This window comes from Manacus vitellinus, unplaced genomic scaffold (genome assembly GCF_001715985.3).
Source record: "Manacus vitellinus isolate BGI_N305 unplaced genomic scaffold, ASM171598v3 scaffold_72_pilon, whole genome shotgun sequence".
Taxonomy (NCBI): Eukaryota; Metazoa; Chordata; class Aves; order Passeriformes; family Pipridae; genus Manacus; species Manacus vitellinus.
Window position 1 is genome coordinate 2,183,546 of NW_021940764.1, and position 24,568 is coordinate 2,208,113.

Here is a 24,568-nt window from a genome sequence, read left to right on the forward strand (position 1 = left end):
CTTCCAACCCAAACTACCCTATGATTCTGTGATCCTATGAAAGCTAAAGCAGACCTGGGCAGAAACTATTTGTTGTACCAAAGATATCATTAGTGTGACTTCTCCCTGGGACTTCTTTAGGTGTTTCTTCCTTACAAATAGGTATATTTTTTCCCCCATTTTGCTTTTAGTAGCATTTGCTCCCTGGCTGCTCCACAGGCTGTACATGTCCCACATCTGTCATCTTCAAGCATTGCGAAAATCTGGTTTGTTATTGAGACACTGATTAATTATGAAGCCAGTCTGTGCATAAAACATACACTGGCTGCTTTGGAGACACTCACGAACAAATACATGACATAAAATTGAAGAAACAAATAGTCCCAGTGAGTCCCTTGTACAGGGAAATACAGATGCGAGTCAGTCCATCATTTAATGTTCAGCAGCTGTTCCCAGGACAGCTCTTCCAAATGCAAACCATTACCCATCAGACCAGTGCCACGACTCAGGAATGAGTGTTCAGCCGTGGTGGGTTGTTAAAATGAAGTTTCAGTTGTTTACAGATCAGCTTCAAAAATGCTCATTTCAGTTCAAACTCCTCCAGGTGATTGGGGACTTCGTGAGGAATTGTGCATTTCAAGCACTGCACACCCAACACACTGTCACCTGAGTAGGGCTGTGATAACTTATGGGGCTCACATCACTTCTAAAAGCTCCAATTATCCAAAAAGAAAAAAAAACCAAACAGGTTTACATTCAAAACTAGTGGCCAAGTCCACCCAGACTCGTTTGGAAAGGGCAGATTCTGCTGGGGATGTTCAGAGCTGATCAAATCACTGCTTCACATTTCATGCCTAAAGAATGCCTCAGTATCAGGAAGGATTTAACTGGGTGTATTATTTGCCGAGGAAACAACACTTTATCCCTAAAAACTCTGAGTCTTGCTGTGTGAGACACCAGGGGACTGTGCCAGGAGCAAAGTGAGGCATCTGAGGCTGCTTTGTTGGCTGTGGCAGTGCCTGGAGCACAGTGGCCAGTGCAGTCCCATTTTGGACAAAACTTCACATGGCAACTTCTTTTACCTTAAAGAATTTGAGATCATTGTCCTTGCTAAAGCAAAGGATTCTTTTCCGTGGCTTTTAGACCTTTTTGCACCATCCATCACAGTTACTGAGCATTTCCCCCCTTATATATCTTCTTTTCTCTATAGATATCATACAAAGTTCTGCTAAATAAAATACACTTCTCTCCTCAAAACTAACAGGCAATGGGAGAGAACACATTAAATGGGTTATATCAGGAATGTTCACTTCAGAAAGTAATTTTTAGTCAGTAGTACATACAAGGAAAAACTCAATGTGTGTGTTTTCCTGCAAGGCAAGAAGCCTTGAATTGAACCTGCTGCGTTGCACTTTGCCAGCAGACAGTGTTCTCAGTGCTGGACGATTTGAACCTGCTCAAATCAAATCTCATCTTGAAATCTCATAAAATGGGTTGAATTTTGTTCCATCAGCTTGTTCTGAGGGAAGAGAGGAACGTGTTGGGGCAATCAGTGCGAGTGGATTTGTGTTCAGGGAGACTCCAGGATGGTTCTTCGCCCGGGTTTTCGTTTCTCTCTCTGCTGGCTGTGGTTTGTTCTGCTAACAAGCAAGAATTGAGAGTTAGCAGGATATAAAGTGGGAAAGAACAGATTTTTACCAGGTTTTCCTTGGCAGAAGCACATCAGTTTGCCCTTCCTAAATGACCTCTGATGATCTAGCAGATCTGCTCAGGTTGTACTGTTTGTTGTGAAGGCTTTTAAACACAATTAGGGGCTGGGCATATTTATTCTGATCCTTCTGTGGCACTGGACAAGAGACTTAAAATGATATTCTGTTAGTTTGGGCTTTCTGTGACTAAACAAAATCACAGTGTCTTTGCAAAGACCCTGAAAAGGTTTGTTGTTCCCCAAGAAGTGTCACAGTTGATGCTCACCCAGGCCACTTACTCCAAAAATTCTTGTGCCTGGCAGATGAACAGGAGGCCTTGAAATCCATCATGAAGGACCTGGTGGCTCTCCAGATGAGCAGGCGTCACAGGCTGCCTGGCTATGAGACCATGAAGAATAAAGACACTGCTCACACCAACAAACAGGTAATGGGCCACTGAGGGAGCCCCTGAAATGGGGAAATGGGGGCCTGGGGGCAGAAGGACAGAGGATCTGCTGCCTCTGCTTCTGGCAGGATTAACTCCCTCATCCTGCTCAGGCTGTGTGGCAAATATGGAACATTTTAATTTTCATATCTACATAAAAATATAATATATAATATGTATTAATAATGTATGTTAATGTATATTATAATTATTATAATGTATACCAATATGTATAAAATATATAAATATCTACTATATTAAAAATAGTAGATATTTACTATATTTTTATATATAATTAATTTATATATTAAATTAGTTATATTATTATATGTACTATTATATTTGTATACTGTTGTATATAATTTTATATACAATATAGTTATATATTTTATTTATATATTTTAAATATAGTTATATACTCTAACTATATAGTAATGTAGTAGTATAATATTATATATCTATATATCTATATAGATAATAGATATTAATATATCTAATATATCTTATTAGAATCATCAATATATTATTATTATATCTTATATATATCTAGATATAATATATGATCTTACTATAAACTATAGCTAGAGGTATACTATGTTATTATTGATATAATTAATTTTCTAATATAATAGAAATACTAAGTAATTATTACTAATTAATGTTATATATAAATTATATTGATTATATATACAATCAAAATAATTACTAGAATAATACAATTTTATTATAATGTATAAATTATAATTAAAAATAGTATATATTTTATATTGGTTTTATCTATATAAAATTAAAAGCTATATATAAGGATATATATGTAAAGTTATGTATTTTTTATATATATATATGTGTGTGTGTGTTTGTATTTGATAATTTGCATCATCTTAGTATCCTGCCTTCCCCCCACATGTGTTTGTGATGTTGTTTGGTCTGATCAGCTAAAAAAATTTACCAAGTGTAAAAATTTTTAACTTGCTGTTTTTTTAAAAATGTTTTTATTCCTTTTAAAGAAAAAACACAATGCCAGCAGTCCCCCCCTCCTGGGCAGCCCTGCAATAACAAACCAGTGTGCCTCTGCAGTGGAAGAAAAAAAAATTCCGGTGAGAAAACTGGCTTTATTTCTCTATCAGCAATTATAAATTATGTGTAGGTTTTACCAGTGTGTGCTGTGACCTTTGTAGGGTTCCTTTAAGCAGGTGTGGGAGGCTGGAAAAGCTTTTCTTTCCCGGCTCTCTCCTGATGTTACAGGGGGTACCTGTTTTAGTGTAGTGACAGGACAAGGGGGAATGGCTTTAAACTGAAAGAGGGCAGGGTTAGATGGGATATTGGGGAGGAATCCTTCCCTGGGAGGGTGGGCAGGCCCTGGCCCAGGTTGCCCAGAGAAGCTGTGGCTGCCCCTCGATCCCTGGAAGTGTCCAAGGCCAGGTTGGATAAATTTGGAGCAACCTGGGCTGGTGGAAGGTGTCCCTGCCCAGGGCAGGGTTGGCACTGGGTGGGCTTTAAGGTCCCTTCCAACCCAAAGCAGTCTGGAAGTGATGGAGGCAGCACTCCAGGTTTGTTCCACATTGCTGCAGACTTTTTCATGAAGAAAACTCTGGTATTGACTTTCTGGTCGAAAGGAAGGACAGAATAAATGGCTCTTTACTCTGTCAGTAGATGCTGGATGTCATTTAAATGAAATACTTCAAAGCAAAAGCAGCAATTTCAGCCAAGAATTGTTTGTCTTTTACTGTCTTACAAGGTTAGATCAAGTTGCTGGCAGTAAGACTGACATTAACAGGACAAGTTGCCTATGTCAGTAAAATAACTCTTTGCAGTTTGATTCCTGTTACAGGCTTAAGCCTTTTGGAGCAGGCTTTAAAGTTCATGTCTGTCTTCCTTACGCTTTGCCTGCTCGTAATCTACTTGTTCAGCTGGATCTGGGGTTTCCTAGAATGTGCTGGACAAATCTGTAGATGGAGCAGAACAAAAATCCTCCCCGGATGGCTTTGAACGGGAATCCAGGGATGTCTTAAATCAAAACCTGTAATCGTGATTTATGGTACTGGAACGCTGAGGCACTAAACTTGGATTTGCCTTTTTACTCATCTCTTAGGAGAGTTTATATGACTTACTTTAAAAATTGATGGGCTCACTGCTTTCCAGAGAAACTGAAAGCACTGGAAAGCTTAACTCCTCGAGTTTCTCTCTGGAGTGTGAACACTGAGATCACTTTGAACACCTTTTCTTAGATCTTTAAAAAATAGACATGAGTGACCAGTGTCTGATCCCTTATGGAAAAATCAGCAAGAGATAAATGCCAAATTCCATCCCCCTTCCCTTTCTTCCAAATTACAGGTTCTAAAGTGTGCAGTGGAGTTGAGAAAGTGATTTTGGTTTCCTTAGGTACCAGCAAGTTAAAGAAAGGTCTCCAAAGAGCCCTGAAGATCTTTTTAGTGTTGTCTAATTTTAATTAATGAGAGCTGTGTTACTTGGCTGTTCCAGGACCTAAACCACGTCTTGAGGTCAGAAATTTAATCTGAAAAATGACTTGAATTCCATTTCATCCAAACAGTCCTGTTTAGTTCCCTTAGACTGGGCTATTTAGAATAGTCTGACATTAAAAAAAAAACTTACCTAGAGCCTTACTTCCCTGAAACCCTGATAGAAAGGGATCATTCCTCCATCCAGTATGTCTAAGACAAACTTACTTCTTTGAAAATCCTGACCCAGAGGGATCATTCCTCCATCCAATATGTCTAAGAACAGCTGTTTCATCAGGAGTTGGCTGGTGGGCATCTTTTATAGGATACTGTTCCTGTGCTGTTTGCTGCATTTTTCCTTTACTGCTCAATCCAGATGAGTTTGTTTCATTTTGGAGTCATTCTAGAGTAAGTTCTTTCTCTTCCCACATCTAAAAAGATTGTCTTTTAAAGTTACACGTGAAGTACCCACCTGCAGGGGGTCGTTGCTGGGACTGGGGAGCTCATTTTCCCTGATCCATGCTGCAGGAATCCCATCCCTTTGAACTGAATTCTTGACCACTGGGCCTGCCAGAAACTTCCTCCAGCTAAAGAGCATTTCCTGGCCACGTTGTTTTGAAGTTCCTAGATGTATGATTGCCTATTGTCTGAGGCTTTCACAGATGGCTTAATCTATTCCAATCACATAAATTGTGCAGCAGAAATTATGGAGTCTTATCGGAGCAGATTTTTCCCTTTTATTTTTATCTTTCTGACCTAAATTGGGATTTGAACTTCGATGTCCAGAGTTGAAAGTTCAGCACGTTGACTCTTCTGTGCCACAGAGCATCTTCTGAGTGTGCAGTGACTGCACAGGTTGTGTGGTTGTGCTTTGAACCACCCAGATACAGGTGAGGAGCTTTAGAAGGTGACACAGAATCAGCCTGGTTGTGACTTAGTTGGAGTTTCAGGGGCTGCATTTTTGCAAAAGCAGAGATTTAGTCCATGTCTTAAGAGTGAAGAATAACAAATAGGAATAACGAATAAGAATAATAAATAGAAATCAGAATAAGAATAAACAATAAGAATAAAAGGAAGGCATAAGAATAGAGAATGTATACATTTTCTGTATCTCTCTTCCATCTTTGCTTTGAGTGCTCAAAGAAAATCACCTTCAATTAAGATGAATAAGCAGTTAGGACTCAATTTCAGATTTTTACCATGCAGTGTTCAAGGTATTTTAATTTTCCTTAAAAGTGTCCTCTGTTCCAGTGACAGTTAACAAAAATTACAACTTAGTTTTTACCCCTTTCCTTGCCTTTCTCCTTCGGCAGTTTCTCTGAAAAACATACCAGCCACTTGTTCCCACAGTCTACCTTAGCTTCCATCAAGAAACTTAAAATCATATTAAAATCCTGTTGTGGTGCATTTGTGTGGCAGAATTTGATTGTGAACTCACCTCTTGTTCTTCCTCCTGCAGAATGATGTCAGGATAAAGTTTGAACACAACGGGGAGCGACGGTAAGTTGGCCTTCAGTGCTTGGGTTCTTTGCTCATGAGAATGGTTCAGTCATCAGTAATTTAGGTTAAATATTTTGTTGGCCTCACTTTTCTTTTTCCTGAACGAAAATCACACAGGGAAGGCCATAACAGACAGGTCACACACAACTTGGTTATTTTTAGAGACCGGCGTGTCATAAAACAGTGATTTATTTCCATAATATCTATTTGCAAGTGAATTGCAGCGATATTAAAAAGCTGTCCAGCCTGAAATAAATTCAACCTGAAAGTCTCGCTTCATACATGTTCCCATTTTGTTTTATTTAACTAAAACCAAATGAAGCTGATCAAATCAGTGTCATTCTTTTCTAGTTTCTCACTTCCTGATGCCCTGTTGCTATCACTGTCCTGCTGTGATTGAGCAACAGATACAGCAAGGGAAGATTTTTTTTCATTGGTGTAAAAGTTTCTTTGTTATTTCCTTTTTTGAGAGACATTCTTTTACAAGAAAAACCCAGAAACAACTGAAATAGCAGCTTTCAGTTTTTACAGCATTGTTTGCAATGGATAAAATTGCCTGGATATTTAAAAGTAGGTCTCAAAATGCCTCTTACTTGCCATAGCATTGAGAGGAACTCTCAAAACATTTAATGGCTGTGTGGTGGTGTGTGGACATACAGGAAGGCTCCAAGCTTGTCTGTGGTCTCTTTGAGTCTGCTCTCACTGAGGGCAAAAAGTGATCTTAATGATGGGTTACAGTTCCCTTATTTTGGAGGAAATTAATTGGATTGTAAGCAGGAATGTACGTGCTACTCCTCACAGCCATCCTATGGGAATCCTTTGGTTTCTCCCATTTACTTCCAACATAAAGCAGTTCGTGGTTTCGTGATAAAATGCAAATTTAATGTTGATGGTACAACAGCACAAGTTGTCTGCAGGGATCCTCATACCTGGTCCTAGCAAAGGTTATGGCTGAGGTGCTGAAGCTCCTCCTCAAGTATCCTCCTTTGTCAAATTTGGGGATTTTTATCAGGAAAGCAGAAGCATTCTTTGTTGACAAAGCAGGCAGTGAAGAATAATTTGTGATCTTCCCCAAAACTTGAACTGTTGCTTTCGCTAAAATCCTGCGCGATGAATTCTGTCCCTAAAACAACCCTGACTTTTGGTGCTTGGGGAGAAATTTTAGAAGTGATCATCACTGGGATCTGCTGCCTCCTTTGTCAGCCAGATCTTCTTCCTGTGTCAGGGGTTTGTGTGGGCAAAACAGAGGCAGGGGGTGCCCTGTCACAATTCCTTGTCACACCGTGCCAGGACGAGGGAACTCAGCAGCAAAATCTGTCCCCACGAGCTTCTCATCTTGCCTCTCTTCAACCCGGGTGCATTTCAGGTGGCACCGAGCTCGGGGAGGGGGGGAGAAAGGGTTTTTTTTCTGAAGTAACATTAAAAGGTTGATTGTGTGTTAGTCTAATTATGCAGTTTCACTCCGGCGAATTCCCCGCTCCCAGCGCGGTGTGCAGTTACAGACAGGGAGCCTGCACCAGAATGTGAGTGTGTGTGCTTGGCTTCACAGCAGCTGCCAGATCTAACCACAAATATTTAAGGTGGTCAGGCAGGAATGGGCTCCTCAAACCCTGCAGTCCAGGATTTTGTGTTAGAGGAGTGCACAGAGTTTTTAAACTAATAGAATTTGTGGCACCTGAGAACAGCTCTGCTTTTGAATGCGTTGAGTGTAGAATGGGAGCCTTTATAAGGCACTGAGAGCTAAATTACATTTGTGTGGTGCCAGAGTACTGTAATTTCGTGGATGGGTTTCTTAGGAATATGTAGAAAATGTTATTGTGGGCTGCTTTTTAACAAGCACAATTATTTCCAAATAGCTGGATGTTGTAGGACTGGTGGCAAGATGAACCTTTCCTGGGAAGGGGCTGAGGAAGCCAACTGACACAAGGGCTATTTAAAACAAAAGCTGCATCTCGTGAGAGGATACCCAGGGCTGATGAAGATGCATGGATGGATGGATGGGTGGATGAATGGGAAGTTAAGCCTTTTATCCAAAGCACAGGTTCATCACAGAATCATAGTGATGGTTTGAACCTGGAATGGCTTTGGTTGGAAGGGACCATAAGGATCATCTTGTTCCACCCTCCCTGCCATGGCTGGGGATGCCACTCACTATCCCAGGTTGTTCCATCCTGGCCTTGGGCACTTCCAGGGATCCAGGGGCAGCCACAACTTCTCTGGACAACCTGTGCCAGGGCCTCCCCACCCTCACAGGGAAGGATTCCTTCCCAATATCCCATCTAACCCTGCCCTCTTTCAGTTTAAAGCCATTCCCCCTTGTCCTGTGACTGCCCTGGAGGGTTTGACTTGCAGTGTAGACACAGTGAGATCTCATGGAAGCAGAAGGTGAGAAGCCTGTGCAGCAAAGAGGTGAAGAGTGGCTTTCTGAGCTGGAGGTGGCACAGAATCACAGAATTGTGCAGGTTGGAAAAGACCTTTAAGGTCCTCAAGTCCAACCCAGCACCACCACCGTGGTCACCACTAAAACATGTCCTCCAGTGCCCCATCCACATGTTTTTTGAACACTTGCAGAGATGATTCCACCACTGCTCTGGGTGACCCTGGTTTGTTTAGAACAGTGGGTTGTAAACTATAGCTTGCACTTGAATCCTCCAGATTATTCTGAAGAGGGTGAAAATCATCCTTTTCCGTGGCTGTCAAGGTAGACTTTGTGAGTACTTGGTGACTTCCTACAGCAGAACATTCCAGCAAAATAAAAGAGTTCTAGATGCTTTCCTGGAAGTTCATATTGTTCCTCTGCCTGAAACATTGAGAGTTGCTATTCCAAGGCAGGCAAAACAGTCATAAAACCAAAGCAAAGTGTACTGTCATTTTCTGAAAAGCCTCTATGTGCCACAGGGGTCCACATGGTAACATTTTGCATTCCTGAAGGCTGTTGTTGTCTGTGAGTGTAAAACTCCTGCCATTCACCTGGGGAGGGAATGGCTGAGTGCTTGAGCTGGGGTTTAGTGTGTCACAAGGTCTGGGCCCAGGGACAGTGATCAGAATAATTTACATCTGTGCAGGTTTTGTGTGGAATAATTCAAATCTGGGCAGATTTTGTGTGTCAATTGCTGAAGGTGCCTGAAGATAAAAAAATAGGAGGGAGGAAGCAGGAGAGTGTGAGACTGATCAGTGTAATGTGAATCTTCTGACTTATAAAAATATTCTCGATTGTTGCAAGTCAGCTGTGACACTGCTATTACAGCTGAAGCTGTATTTAAGTTTGGGTCTATTTGGGCCTCTTTAATGAAAAAATAAAGCAATTTTTTTTAAATAAAGCAAGCCATGTGTGACAAACATTTGCACAGTTAGATTTGGCCTCAGCTCTGGAGAAAAAAACCCTGCTGTGTTGCACAGGTTTGGGACAAGATGATCTTTAAGGTTCCTTCCAACCCAAACCATTCCATAATTTGATGGAAAACTGGAAAGCCAGCGTGGTGAGTCCATGATTCAGATGTTTGGAGATGTCTGACCTGAGCATGCAGGGCACAGACATGGAGCTAAGGGCACAGACCACCTTTGGGAAAGAGGGTTTTCAGGTTCCTTTGTGTCCACCTGCTGTTGTCTTCCCTCAGGAGTTCAGGACTAACTTTGCTGTGGGAATATTTGTTGAAACTTTTAATATGAAATGCATTGTGGAGATTATTAGGGAGTGAATTTTGAGTTCAGGTACTCGGATACTTAAATGTTTTATTCTTTTGGCCTCTGCAGCTTTTAATTTAACTCTCCCTGAGTGTGTTTTGTGCCCAAGGCAGTATTTTTTAAGCCAAGGTGCACGGGACATTTGTATCCTGTTTTGTGAAAGCCACTGATTCAGCAAAGGATACTTCTCTGCCCAGGGACAAAGGGATTCTATTTAAAAGCTGCAGCTGAATATTGCATTTTGACAAACCGTTGGAAATGGGCCAGAGATCAATAATTCCTTACTGAAACAACGCGTGCAAATTTAAATTTGAAAGGCTCCCTACGTGCTTGAGGATGAAAGGAGAGCATTCAGATGTGTTTTTAACGCTTCAGCCACCTGGTTTGATTGCATTATCAGGTGTATTTCTGGTTTCAGCCAGGGGTTCTCTCTCCTTCCAGGATCATCCCCTTTGTCCGGCCCGTGCGTTACGAAGACGTGCAGCAGAAAGTGAAAACAGCCTTTGGGCAGCCCCTGGACCTGCACTACATGAACAACGAGGTACAGAGCTCCCAGTGCTCAGGGCATGGCAAACACTCTCTGCATCACATCTCCCCCTGTGCCCATAAATTTAATTTTCAGTTCTCCCTTTAATGCAAAGCACTGTTGAATCCCTGGTCCAAAGGAAAACACACTGGTCCTGACAAAGCCTCACAGTGCTGTGTGTGTTGTACAAACACACAGGCATTGGAATGGGCTACCCAGAGAGGTGGTGGATTCACCATCCCTGGAGATTTTTAAATGCAGATTGGACGTGGCACTGAGTGCCCTTGGATTTGGACCAAGGGTTGGACTCGATGATCTCGGAGGTCTTTTCCAACCCAATCGATTCTATGATTCTATCTTGCTCCCTTGCACTGGTGGTGGTTGGGAGACTCTCTTGGGGAAGTAAAAAAGGTGTTTGAAGTATTTTATTGTTGAAAGCAACTCTTGCAGGCTGATATATATCCAGGGAGATCTTGTTGCCTGGGGAACAAGGGGAGTCCAAGAACAGAGGAGGCTCTAGGGGGACTGTGGGCACTGTCAGCAGTGAAATAAAGTGACATGGGGAACAGCATTTGTCTCTCAGGAACTGGGTAGTCCATGTTAATAATCTAAACTATTTTAGTGGCTTTCTCACCCTGGACACGCTGGTTTTTCCTTGTTTTTATTGTTGTGGTGTCGCCCTCCCACTGTTTGGAACTGCATCCCTAATGAGGGAGATGCAGAACCCCATTCACCAGTGAGAGTGGGACAAAAATGAGAGTTCTCCAGGGTTAATAACATTCCCATTTTGAGATGTGAGTGGGCTGTAGAATAGAGGGTGTCTGAGCCCGATTTCACGGGGTCTTATTAGCAAGTTTTAAATTCTAATTTGATTCCCCCTTTCAAAGTCTTTATCTTCTTCTTTCTCTCTGAAACCCAATTTTCACTTGGTCTGAATTCATAAGTGCTCTGAGACCACGTTCTCCTCAGGGAGTCAGGGGCTGACAAGTCCCTGACTTGTTCTTTGCAAACAGCAAATTCAGGTAGCAATTAATATTTTTGTGGCTGGTGCTTTAGAGAAATTTGCCCAGGGTCAGCCATTTCTCTGGCACGGGAGGAAAACCTCATTAAAGAGGGGACAGTGAGACAGTATTGGAATGAAAATTTGTGAGCAGTCAGAGTCCTGTCTTACATTCTGGTATTTTTCTGTTTGTTGAAACACCTGTTGTGGAAATAGACTTATTTTTTCTGTCTTTTGTAATGATTTTTTTCCTGTTGTTTATTTTGCAGCTCTCTATCCCTCTGAAAAACCAAGATGACCTGGATAAAGCTGTAGATCTCTTAGACCGAAGCTCTAATGTGAAAAGCCTTAGAATATTATTGCTGTCCCAGGACAGAAACCATGTAGGTACCAACCTCTGTGACTGCAGCAAAATGAAGGTTTTTTACCCTTAACTCTCTGAAACACAATGGCAGTAACAGGGATTAGCAAAATCACTCTTCACAGACACAAATGCATGTGCTTATCCTCTTTGCTTTGGCTCAGCTATTATAGGTATCTTTTTGTTGGTTTTCTCCTTCCTGACTTCAGCAGCTGTTCAGGGACTAAAAACATTGCAGCTTTTTAAGCTGTTACATGAAAGCCATTTTAGAGCAAGTACCTGTAGTCAGAAAACACTGAAAGAGTTTGGTTTGCAGAGAAATCTTTCACCTTTGATTAAGAGCACAGTGTTGAAAGTGTGTGTAATTATTTTGCCTTTCAGAGCACAGGTTGTCCTTGAAGACAAGCCTTTAACACTTCTTCCCTAGGTGAGAAGCCTGGGGCAGCTCCCAGGGATTTTTCATTAAGCCTAATGCCTTAAATCCAGCCTTACTCTATGGAAACTAAGTTGCCTTTAGCTAATAATGATGTATTCACACCCAAGATGAGTTTGGTTGTCTTGGTTCACTCTCCTGTACCACAGGTGGCTGTGGCAGTGAGTGTCAGTGTAGTTTGCTTTTTTCAGCAGAAAATATTATATCATGAGAAGTAAATCTTTAAACCAAGCTCCCAAAGATGCCCATTTTGGACAGTGAATTTATCTGCAAGATGAGGAGTGCAAAAAGAGCCTGAAGTTTTCCTTGTTCCTGATCTGGGACTGGAAAACGGTTCCCTCATCCAATATCTCATTTTTTTCTTTTTCAGAATTAAGGTCATGCAGCTTTTCAAGCCAAAAAACCTTGATAGCTTAGATATTTGATTTGCAAATTACCAAATTCTCTGAAGAGTGTGACACAAAAAGCTGCTCTGTTGGGAACAGCTTGTCGATCTCAGATGTTCATCCCTATTCAAGTTCTGCAGGGAGCTCTGACTTGAAATAATCACACCTATAATTCTTGGAACTGTCAGGAGGACTTAAATACACTTCCCACTATTTTTTTAATTTGATAATCCATGTTAATGGAAATACAGAGACCTTCAGGAGTGTTAACAGCCCTTTCCCAAAGGACTGGGTGCCAAAAGCTGGGAAGGTGTAGGAGGGGATGATGCTGTTCCTTGTCCTGTGCCCTTTCCCTGAGCATTTATTGCTGCCTGTTCTGAAGACAATACTTGGCAAGAAGGCCTTTGATCTGACCTGGTGGAGTCAGACTTCGTTCTGTGGTGTCAGGAAACAGCCTGTAAAAGGTGGCCTCAGCTTTTGGTATAACACAGTCACACAATCCTCTTTTCCAGCCCTCTGTCAGTGCCTTGAGGCTGCAAACCAGCTGTTAAATGATACCACCTACCTTTGCATAACCCACTTAGTAAATCCCATCCTACACCAGCCAGCAGCCACTCCTGTGGTGTTGTCCTTTTATTAGCTGTTTTTTCCTCTTTTGCTCAAAGCAGAAACAAAAAGCAAAGCTTTCAGTAAGTGCCACTGTTTCCCCCCCCTCTCCTCTGACTTCCTCTGCAGCTCAGAGTTGCCTGACAGGAGAGCCCTACGTGGGATAGAGCCCACAAGGCTGGAGGAGGTTTCTTGGCTGCATGATCTCATCCCACTGAGGGAGCGGGAAGCATTATTTTTCCTGAAGTACAGGATGCAGATTTTGTTTTGGTTGTGCTCTTTTCTTTTTCTGGGGATGGAAAGGTAACACTGTGACTTTGGCACAAATCTGTCCAGAAAGCAAATTAACTTTGCAGCAGTAGCTGTGTCACTGGTACCAAGAGCTGTGCTGTTTGTCAGCAGTGTGCAGATTAATTTTCTTGTGCCTCTTTCTGTGGCTCATTTGTGATTTTTTTCATCAAGCAGCTCACTCCTGTTGTCAGTCCTTTCCTTCTGTTTGGAATGTAATGGGGAAAACTGGAAAAATTTAACACCTAAAGCCAAACTGTCCACATCAGTGGGGTGACCTCTGCACCCTTTATTCAGCTCCCATGAACCTATTCATGGTGGAGTTTATGTGATTTAAATCCTTGCTCCATGCAAGTGGATGTCCTTATTAAATGAGCAGCTATTCAGTACTTTAATTTTGGATTGTATGACCTCACACCTTGTTTGACCAAGTCATGTTCAAATAATTTTCACAGGCCAGAATTAATTTCCTCGGGGTGTCTTTGGTTCTGTTCATCTCAATTAAATAAGGGAAGATGAATTCTGGAACACAAGAGGAAGAGAATATTATATCCTTTTCTAAAACTAGGTGTGTTGGGTCAAGATTAAAATTGAAAGTGTCTCCAGGTATTGAGCCCCTGCTTTGACACAGGATCTCCTTGGCTGGGGGAGGTTTGATGTGTCTCGTTCCTCTTCCTACTTTGAATGAGATGAAGGCACTGTGGAAAAATGATCATTAATTAGATAGTATCTATGGAATTTCATGGAAAGATGAATAAATTCATCTTGGCGTCTCCAAACTCTTGGTTTTCTCAAGTCTCCTGAATTTATTGTCACTTAGATGGTCTGAATTGTGAAGGTTGTGGGGAGTCAGGTTGCTTCTGAAAGAGTGCAAGATTCAGAATTTCTCTCTGCTGGCAAAGGTGGCTGATGGAAATTGTAGGTTCTTCTGTGTTCTGGTGTCTGGGGGTGATATGAGCCCTCTGTGTGTCCCACAGGTACCTGTTAATGGCAGGCAGACACTGAGACTTCCAAATCCTGCCCTTGAGGCTGGACAGTGCCTTGCTCTAGTTGTTGGACTCCTCTGTGACACCAGAATTATAAACCTTGCTCTTTGGCTGCCTTTGTGTTTTCTGCAGTTAATAAGATTTCAGGCTCTAGAACTGTTGCTCAGCTTCTTTCTTTCTACTAAACATAATGATATTTTTGGGACTGTGGCCAGGCTGCTTGAGCTCCTCAGTCTCATTTTATTTTATTCTTTTCATTTTACCCAACAGACCAGTTCTTCACCCCATTCTGGACTGCCCAAACAAGTCAGGATTAAAACTTCCCAGTCTGTGGGGGATGTGAGCACACCCTACCAGCAGCCAGAACCCAGAAGTAGGCATCTGTCTGTCAGTGAGTATTTTTGCCACTTCTGCATGGTTTTGTTTGGTGAAATGTGTCATTTGGGCACTAATGTTTATGGCATGGCATTTATGAGAGCTGGGAGAAATCGAAAGGTTATTCTAGGACAGGGCAGTTCATTTTCAAAAGCTCTTCATATGTTTACAGTAGAATGTTTCAGTTCCTTGCTAAGTTGTTGAACAGCTGAGGAGCTGCTAAAGGGGGTGTCCTAAAGCCAGATCCATTGTGGTTAGAAATTTGGAAAGCTGATGTGAGTCCATGAAGGTTTTTATTTATGTTGGCAATTTCAGTTCATGAAACCTTGATATGAGGGTTTTTTATGTCGGGCTTTGGAATCTCTCCTGACTCCTGTAATCAAGCATTTTACTTGGAATCAAGGAATTACTCCTGCATGTCCAACCAGTGTCCTACATACTGAGTTCCCTAACCTTTCACTCCTGGAATTACCAGATGGGTAGGGCACAAGGTGAACAGCAGAGGTACACAAAAGATAGTAAGAAAAGTCAGAGTATTATGTAGCTTTGTCTCATTTCCCTTGGGTTTCTCTTAGCTGAGTGAACTGCTGTTTAGTGGAAAGGTCCATGTAAGACTCCTGTAATTTTTACTTCTGTCTCTGGTAGATTTGTCTGATTCTTCCCAATTTCTGTGTTAAAACCCTCTTTATAACTGTGCAGCACTATTCAAACCTGTGCTTGAAGGATGCTCAAAACTGTTAACTTTTTATATCAAAAACTAAAACATCTGAAACAGCTTCAAAGATACATGGGTCCAAAAAAAGAAAAGTCTGTGATTTAGGATTTCACTCCTTGGTGTGGAGGCCAGTGAGCAGTGAAGGAGCAGGAGGAAGGTGAGAGAGCATGAAGATGGTGTTCTGTGTAAGCTGCTGCTGCTTTACAAGTGAGAAAAGGTAAATTTTGCTGGAAAGAGAAGCAGAGGATGATTTTGTTTGTTCCAACAGCTGTTTTGGGGCTTGTCATATCTAATGCTTCAGAGGACAGGTGATGCAAGTCACAGTGGGAGTATCAGGAGCTGGGAACGGCAGACTTGTTTTATTGGCTAGTTCTTCTCCATGGTAAAGGACTGCTTCAGTTTTGTTAACTCTGTAAACTTTAACCATAATTTTTACAGGGTTTTAGATCAGTATTTGCAATGCAATGTAAGTGTAAAGTAATAAATATGATTAAACTAGAAAAGTCTCCATGTTGGGGGGGTTTAAACCAGAGTCAGATCCCCTCTGTTGTGACCAGAGGTGACTGGGAGAGTGAGCTCAGAGGGAAGGACTTGAGAACTAGACCAGTAGTTCTCAGTGTGCAGCTTGTCTAACAAACCTGCCTGTGTCCTGTCAGGAGTCTGCTCATCCCCTTTTGTACAGTTTGCTTCTCTGAAGCAGCAAACAAACAAAGAAGTGCTGAAAGCTTGTGAAGTACGTGACTGAAACGAGGACAAAAAGAGTTTTCCCATCCTTCCTAGTTTGAAGTGAATGTGCATAAAAAAGAGCAACATTCCTTGGTCCTGTGAAGAAGGCAGTGATGTCCATGCACGTCTGAACACCACATTTCTTTTTTCACAGACAATTTCAATGCCAAAACCAATTAATATATATATATTTCTCCTTTACTGGCGTTCTGAGGTATCCAGATAATGGTGCCAAAGCCAACAGACTCCAGTGAGTGTCTGTCATGGGTAAACTGTGTAGTAACAAGGGGCCCCTTCTGTGTCCCGGTTGTACAGACTCTCTCCTCTCATCCCAGCTTGTGGATGCTCTCTGTCATTCATCACTCAAGAAACCATTAGTTTTGTTTTCTGAACATGTCAAAGTACCAGACTGTTCCTTATGAAGAGTTCCAGTTCTGTCAGAGGTCTGCTGGGAATTTGGCAACAGCTCAGTCTTGCATCGATTTCTTCTTACTTCTCTTTCCCCATCTTTGATTTGGAAAAGGAATGGGCTCTGTTTCCCGGTGTTTCAGGCATAGAAACTCTCCTAATCTCACCACATGATGCAATGAAAGTCCAAAGCAGTGCTCAACACAAGCTTTTTGCAGAGATCCATGTAGTTCCTGTCCTCCAGAGTGGACGGGCCTCGAGCCTGCTGTCACCAGTTCAGAGGTTTGGAAGTAAAGATAACTTTTATTTAAAAGAGGAGGGGGGGAAGAAAAAAAAAAAAGTTGCTAAGCATTCTGGCAGCACTTGTGTTTTTTCCACTCACTTCCTTTGATATACATGGATTTAGTGCCGACTTCCTTTTCCTGCCCAGGGCTGGGGGCCTTTCCACAAGAGCGGCTGGGCCGGTGCCAGCAGGGCCTGGGCTCGCTCCGGGCCAGCCCTGGGTTGTGGCGGAAGGAGTGAAAGTGCTCCCGGGCCTCGGGGCAGCCCCACGGCAGCTCCCGGGTTTGTCTCCACACCACTGGGCTCTGAACCTCACAGGAGCCCCCTGGAGCTGCTGGGGAAATGGGCTGGCAGCTCTGAGCAGCACGTTGGGGACTCGGTGATCTCGGGTGGTCTCGGAGGTCTTCTCCAGCCTTAATGGTTCCATGATTCTGTTAATCCCTTTTTTTCACGTGGTTCACCCTCCATGGACTCCTAAGTCATGCCAGCATTGTTTTTCTTTGTGCAGTCCTCTCAAAGGTGTTCTCTGCTTTTTATCCCTCTCAGAGGTGCTTTTCAGCCGTCTCAAAGGTGTTCTCTGCTTTTCAGCCCTCTCAAAATTGTGTTCTCTGCTTTTCAGCCCTTTCAAATGTGTGTTTTCTGCTTTTCAGCCCTCTCAAAGGTGTGTGCTCTGCTTTTCATCCCTTTCAGAGGTGTGTTCTCTGCTTTTCATCCCTTTCAGAGGTGTGTTCTCTGCTTTTCAGCCCTCTGAAAAGTGTGTGCTCTGCTTTCCAGTCCTCTTCTGCCAGCGTTTGCCTTCACTCTTTATTACAACAACTTCAGTAGAAAATATTTTCCTTGGGAGAATATTTGCTGATCTTTACCCATCTTTCACAGCACCTGAGTACACACAGTTAATTAAAGACAGTGTTGTAAAAAGCACAGCTTGAGAGCTGATCCTCAGCTGCTCTTCCTGACTTCATGGGTGACCTCAAGTAGATTGACTGGACCACAGCAGTTCCAGGAGCTCACAGTGGGAGCTGCAGGTGGATAAGTCACTGCAAAAAGGGGGTTTGTTTCTTCCTGTGTCTAAAGTTTCATCTTCTTTGAGATCTGCAAGGAAAAATAAATCCTAGGGCTAAAGTTTCTCTCGGTAGGTAGCACAACAGAAACACTTTAGGTAGTGCCATTAATAGATGATTAAACTATTTTTCTCATCCTTTGGCCCCTAAACACACTCTCTGTCCATCCAGTTATCCAATTAACAGGAATTGCAGAGTTGACCTCCATGTGGTTTTGCCCAAACTGACCACACAGTTTGATTTTTCACGCAGCAAACCAGAAATGTTGGGGTTATTTCCAAAGGTGACAGTGCTCCCATGTGACACTGGAATTGCTCAGAGTCACTGTAACTTGCTCAGCTGATGCTGACTAGCAGGAATGTGCTGTCACTCAGGATAAATTGTACTAACTGATGCAAACTTAGAATAAAGACAGAAGATGGGTTGCCCTGACAAGTGCTTTGTTTAGTGGAGGTTGGCAATGAGGTTCATGCTCAAAAGCCAGGGATTCCTGGAATCCTCTGCCTTCCCTGAGGTACTGAAATTATGCTCAGAAAGTCGAGCAGGAGAGGTTGGGAAGAGCAGAAGCTGTGTTAGGAGCTTCACCAGTAACCATGTGGTGTCTAAAATGTCACTACAGGTGCTCATCAAACAGTTTGGTTTTTGACATGACCCCTCCTGGTTCCATGTCTGTCCAGGCTGTCAGGATCACTCCAGAGCTGCTGTGCTCATGGAGGTGGAGGCCTGGTGTTAGAGGAGATACTTAGATTTTGTGTCCATGCACGTACAGTCTCATTCCAGCAGCATAAATCTAAGAAATGTCCTTTTCCCTGGCCCAGGCTCCCAGAACACAGGGAGGAGTTCCCCCCCTCCGGGGTACGTTCCGGAGAGGCAGCAGCGCATCGCCCGCCAGGGATCCTACACCAGCATCAACAGCGAGGGGGAATTCATCCCAGAGACCAATGAACAGTGTGTGAGTATGAGCAGGAGGGTGGGAAAAAGCACCTCCAGCTTGTTCAGGAACTCTGCTGGGGTCTGGGCCCTCCTTTTCACTCTCAGCTGTGGTTGCATGAGCACCGTGAGGACACTGGAACAAATTGCCCAGAAGGTTGTGGCTGCCCCATCCCTGGAAGTGTTCAAATCCAGGTTGGATGGAGCTCTGAGCAACCTGATCTAGTGGAAGGTGTCCCTGCCCATGGCAGGGGGTGGAAGTGGGTGATCTCAGAGGTCCTTTCCAACCCAAACCGTTCTGGGATTCTAAAAGTGCTGCTTTGTGCATTTAAACTGCTTCCAGTTGCAGCTGTGTAAGTTCAAAGCCTTTGGGTTGCCAGAAGCAGTTGCTGTGTGTGCTGGGATTGCCTCTCCACTGACTGAGCAGTTTTGGGGCTGTCACACATGTGTGCTCAGGTTTCCTAGTGCCAGGTTTGGGTGACCCTCTTGCTTTTGAAACTCTGCTCTCCATTCAAAAAAGTAGGAAGTGAGGCCAAAGGGCAACTTGCAGGTGGAGGCAGCAATGCAGCAGCACCAGCAGAGACTATTCCTGGAGGCAGTTGGGATCAAAATGCAGCACAAGGCTGACTGAAACTTCCATTTTCCACAGCAGAGTCCTTCCAACACCTAAAGCAGTGTCTCAGATTTGATATGAACTCAATTTCTGTGGGAGATAAGGGAAAAATGTGCATTTAAAAAAGGCTTAGACTCCCTTCCTCAGCTGGACTTGCTCCAGACAAGCAGTAGTGGGCTCTGATCCTCTTGCTCTGAGCCTCTCCTGAGCACTGGACTGCACTGATGTTGTCTTGTGATTTCTTCTGTGTTGCAGATGCTGGACCCTCTAAGCAGTGCTGAAAACTCGGTGTCAGGAAGCTGCCAGTCCTTGGACAGGTCAGCAGACAGGTACAAATGTACAAACTGGTAGGAATGTGTGTGCTCAGATTGAAATGCCAGTGGTACTCAGGCAAAAGTCTGTTTTCCATCTCATAAATTTTCTTGGAGAGAAAGAAGAACTTATTTCCTACCTATATCCCAATATATTTCTTAAAGAGAATTAACTGTGTCTTAAGGCTGTTTTATTTTCTGGCAAAACCATAGACCAACAAAACTGGTGCTTCAGTGGCTTTAGGTTTTAAATACAGAGTTCTAAAGTGAGCAGTCTGTGTGGAGCCAATGCTCTGAGAACATCTGGCTGCAGGGGATTTAAACCTCTTCTAGACAAGGCTTTACTTGTTCACTTAAAAAATAAAATGACAAAAAAATACCCCAAACTATTCTAAGGTTACAGAAATAGATCATTGCACCAGCTTGCTATGTCCTGCAAGATACAAAATTAATTCCAGAGGTAAATAGGGAGGCTTGAGTTTGTCATAGGTTGATGCTCTGGGTCTTTTTCTTCCCTTTTTTTTTGCTGTTGGTGTTGCTTGAGGTGCTGATGGGCAGCCAGAGGTTCTATTAACTTGAATAGCAACTGTGGCTTCCCAGCACCTGTAATACTGGACTTCAGCACGTTTTTAGGATTCCTCCAAGCTGATTCCTGTAGGTAGTGTGTGCTTTTATGTCAAGCACTTGAGGTTTGGATTTGAAGCCATTCACTTCCTCCAGTTTATGGAGTCACAAGGAAACACTTGCAGTTAACTGGGTGTGTGCATGGATTCATTTGTTGAGGGGACATTGCTGATTTGTTACCTGTCCTCCTCTCCCCTTTCTCTGCCTTAAGTGAAGAAGGGGAAGCAATAAAAAGCTTTCCTGGTGATTTGTTGCTGGAGTGGCATCATCTGGGGAAGCTGTTGTTTGTGCAGTGGGGAAGGAGTCTCGTTTGGGAGTCTGAAAGCTCTGTGAGGCAGTGCCATTTACACTGGTTAACAAAACAAGTATCAGTAGCATGGCTTTAAAGGGCACAGGTTGAGTTTGTGTAATCTCTTGAGGTGTGAAAGACCTTGTGCCAAGCCAGGGGCCTTACTTAGGCTTGCTGGAGGAGCACTGCTTACTGGGGAGAGACACAGGGGTTGGAAGCAGTGTTGGTGTTCAGGCTCTTGTGCTGCTGGAGAGAGGAAAGTGCACCCAAGTTTTCATGAGAGGAACTCTTGTCCCTCGTGGTAAATCTCTGCTGCCCTGTAAACAGTGTGCTGCAAGTGCTGCTCTGTTCTGCTCTTCCTCTCAGCCTTGGTTTTAGCCTTCCACTTCCCATGTCTGAAGGAGCCACTGAATCTTATACCACAGGCTGGGGAAACACTGAATAAATGGCTCAAAGTGAACAGAAAAGCTGACAGCCCACACTGGGAAACAGTCTGGTTAGCTGGGGCTTAGCCTGGCTTTAACTTTGCAGATGGATGGAGCATAAAATCATTGCAGGGACGTGGATTTGAGAGTCACCATTTCCAACCTGCAAAATGTATTCACTCGTATTTTTAAAGCCCGTGTAGGTTTTGCTCTGGTGGGCAGCAAAACTTATTCTTGCCTTCTTTCTTTGCTAGTCCTTCTTTTCGGAAGTCACGGATGTCAAGGGCACAAAGCTTCCCTGATAATAGACAGGAGTTCTCAGGTATGTCACTGCTGCAAAGGTTGCTGGCATTGTATGAATAGAACAACTGGGGTTGTGTTGACTGAAAAGCTATGAAGTTATTTGTTACCTCTTCCTAAAACCCTGCTGCTACAGGGAAGTTTTGTCATTATAAGTTACACTTTTTGAAGGAGGCCTCACTCCTGTCTTTGCATCTCCCTCCAGACCGGGAGAATCAGATCTACGACAAAGCAGGGAAAGGTGGGACGTACCCTCGGCGCTACAACGTCTCCATGCAGCACAAGGACTACAACGATGGTGAGTTGTTCTAGGACCTTCCATTCCAGGCTGGAAAAACAAGGTGAAGCAATGGCAACCTCTAGGAATGAGTGTAATTCCCAGCTGAAGAGCCTGGAAGTGCCCTGGGCCTTGCAGTGAGTGCTGGAGTTGGTGGTACTGTGCGTGATGCCTCGTTTTCATGGAAACACTCTATGGTTGTTTGTAATTCTTGGTTTACTTTGTAATTCTTTGTTTACTTTGTGCTTTCTGGGAATATCCAGGCTGATCAGGGACTGCTGGGCTTGGGCAGTGGACAGAGTTATTAGCCTTGGCCATATATAGCAGGTTCCTACCTCAGGGATTCATTATGCTTTGCTAATTCACAATGCAGACTTGTTTCTGGGTCTTTTAAATGTAGCAGGGACTTAAAGACTTACATCTCTGCTCCTCACATGGCCTTATGCAAATTAACCTCTCAAAATTTCATGAGGTGCAAGTCACCATAATCTGTTTATGGTTTTTATTTCCAAGTCCAGGCACGTTATCTAGAAAGTCATTCTGGGAGGCGTCGTTAACCAGCCTCAGAGCTTGCGTGGTAGCCTGTAAACCAGAGTTTTGGTTTGGGAGGCAAGTTTAGATCTTGCACCACAGCACTTGAGGGCATTACTAAGTCTTCTCTGCCTTCTGCTCTGGGAGTGATCCAGAGCTGTACTGAGCTCAGGCAGCACCAGCCCTGAACTGTTATATTTTTGCATCTCGTCTGTTTGGCAGCAGCTTCTGCTCCGTGGGAACAGAGCAGAACATGGTTTTCCTCTCCCTTCTTCTCCATCACCTTCCACTTGCAAGCACCGATTTAAAATGTTTCCCGTTCCCCCCCCAGGCCGGAGGACGTTTCCCAGGATACGGCGTCACCAAGGGAATCTTTTCACCTTGGTCCCTTCCAGCCGTTCCCTGAGCACCAACGGGGAGAACCTGGGCCTGGCCCTGCAGTACCTGGACCCGCGGGGCCGCCTGCGCAGCGCCGACAGCGAGAACGCCCTGGGCGTGCAGGAGAGGAACATCCCCACCAAATGTGAGCACTTTCTTCAGGAATTGAAAAAACTGAGGGGCTGGAGCGGGTCCAGAGAAGAGCAACGAGGCTGGTGAAGGGACTTGAGCACAAGTCCTATGAGGAGAGGCTGAGGGAGCTGGGGTTGTTTAGTCTGGAGAAGAGAAGGCTTAGAGGCAACCTCATCACTCTCTTCAACTCCCTGAAGGGAGGTTATAGCCAGGCGGGGGTTGGTCTCTTCTCCCAGGCAACCAACAATAGGACAAGGTGACATGGGCTCAAGCTCTGCCAGGGGAGGTTTAGGTTAGATGTTAGGAAGAAATTCTTTACAGAGAGGGTTATCAGGCATTGGAACGGCCTACCCAGAGAGGTGATGGATTCACCATCCCTGGGGGGTTTTAAAAAGAGATTGGACGTGGCCCTTAGTGCCATGATATAGTAATTGGAGTTGGATCAGGGGTTGGACTTGATGATCTTGGAGGTCTTTTCCAACCCAATCTATTCTATGATTCACTCCCTGACCCCAGCTGGAAGCTCCAGACCCAACATATAACTTGGTTTTAACAAGCCATTAGAACCACATCATCACCCGGCTGTGTTTTGAGGCCAGCTTGTCTCACCTACAAGACACGTCTTCTTTTTCTTCTCTCTCTTTTTTTTTTCTCCACTGTGAGCTGGTTTTTCCTTTAGAAAGCCTCAGAAATTCAGCTAAGAAGTAAAAAAAAAAATACTTCATTGAATCTTTTCAGGGCTCTTAAAACAGTCAGACAGGCTTGTTTATTTTCTTGATACATTAACATTTGTAGTCAGGCATATGGGTTACATTTATTTTACCAGTTGAGAGCTGTATATATTTCACTTGCTCTTAAGTAGGAAGATTTACTTCTGTTGTAATAGAATCCCTGAGTTGGTTTTTTGGACAACTTGCTATTATAAAAAAAGAAATGGAACATAAGTCATTACTGATGAACTTCAGATATCCCATACAGTAATTTAGGGATCAAAATGAAGAGTAAGCTTGCAACACTGAAATACTGACTGGCAGTAAATCTGATTAAATTAGACATGGCAAAGCTAATCTCTCAGCTCTTCTACATTTTCACACTGTCCAGATGGCTGGTTCCTGTCTTTGTTTTTAGAGTTTCTTGTTAGATACAACATAATTGGATGCATTGCACTGCAGGAGACTGATAGTGTTGCTTTCAGAGTTGGAGCTGAAGCACTGGGGTTTTGAGTGATATGCTTTGGGATTTAGAGCAGTCTGGAAAACTGGGCTCAGGAGACTGCTGCCTGTGGAATGTGAGGACTCCTAATTCCCTGTGGATGTAACCTCCTGCTGGGGTGCTGGAGGTGGCTGCTTTAGCTGGGTCTAGTATATATTTTTATTGGAATCTGGTTGTTGAGCAGCTGAAGAAGGTGCACAGACTATGCTAACCTTACAGCCCCCACTTTATCACTGTCTAGCAGGGAATTATGACTTTAATTTTTCTGCTGTAGAGAGAGCTTTGCAGTGAAATCCCACAGGAGAAGGAACCTTGAGCTACCTTGACAAAGACCTCAGAATAATGTCCTTCAAGTTGTCCCAGCAGTTTAAGTCATTCCCAGCTGGGTGGAATTGATTTAGCAAGGCTGATCCAGCTCTTCCTCACCTGATGCCTCTGATAACTCCAGGTCAGGGATTGGAAGATGCTCTTTAAGTGCTACACCATCTCTTAAAGTACTGGGTTTGTGGAATCCACCTGCTGGCAGAATGAAATTTCATCAACCCCATCAAATAACTTTTCTGCAGTACATATCTACAGGATGTTTTGTGGTTTCATTTTAATGGGACACCAGTCAGCAGGTCCTGAGATGGTTGGAT

The 24,568-nt window shown here is 43.4% G+C and overlaps 1 protein-coding gene across 1 annotated transcript in view; it reads left to right on the forward strand.

Moving 5' to 3' along the window:
- Positions 1–24,568, forward strand: part of MAP3K3 (mitogen-activated protein kinase kinase kinase 3) — a 51,236-nt gene that overhangs the window by 14,937 nt on the left and 11,731 nt on the right. The window contains exons 2-12 of the mRNA XM_029964471.1: positions 1,991–2,112; positions 3,120–3,209; positions 6,031–6,071; positions 10,197–10,296; positions 11,551–11,664; positions 14,612–14,732; positions 18,727–18,860; positions 19,707–19,780; positions 21,355–21,422; positions 21,606–21,698; positions 22,540–22,731. Of these exons, the coding sequence (XP_029820331.1) occupies positions 1,991–2,112; positions 3,120–3,209; positions 6,031–6,071; positions 10,197–10,296; positions 11,551–11,664; positions 14,612–14,732; positions 18,727–18,860; positions 19,707–19,780; positions 21,355–21,422; positions 21,606–21,698; positions 22,540–22,731 (1,149 nt within the window). The remainder of the gene's footprint in view (positions 1–1,990; positions 2,113–3,119; positions 3,210–6,030; positions 6,072–10,196; positions 10,297–11,550; positions 11,665–14,611; positions 14,733–18,726; positions 18,861–19,706; positions 19,781–21,354; positions 21,423–21,605; positions 21,699–22,539; positions 22,732–24,568) is intronic.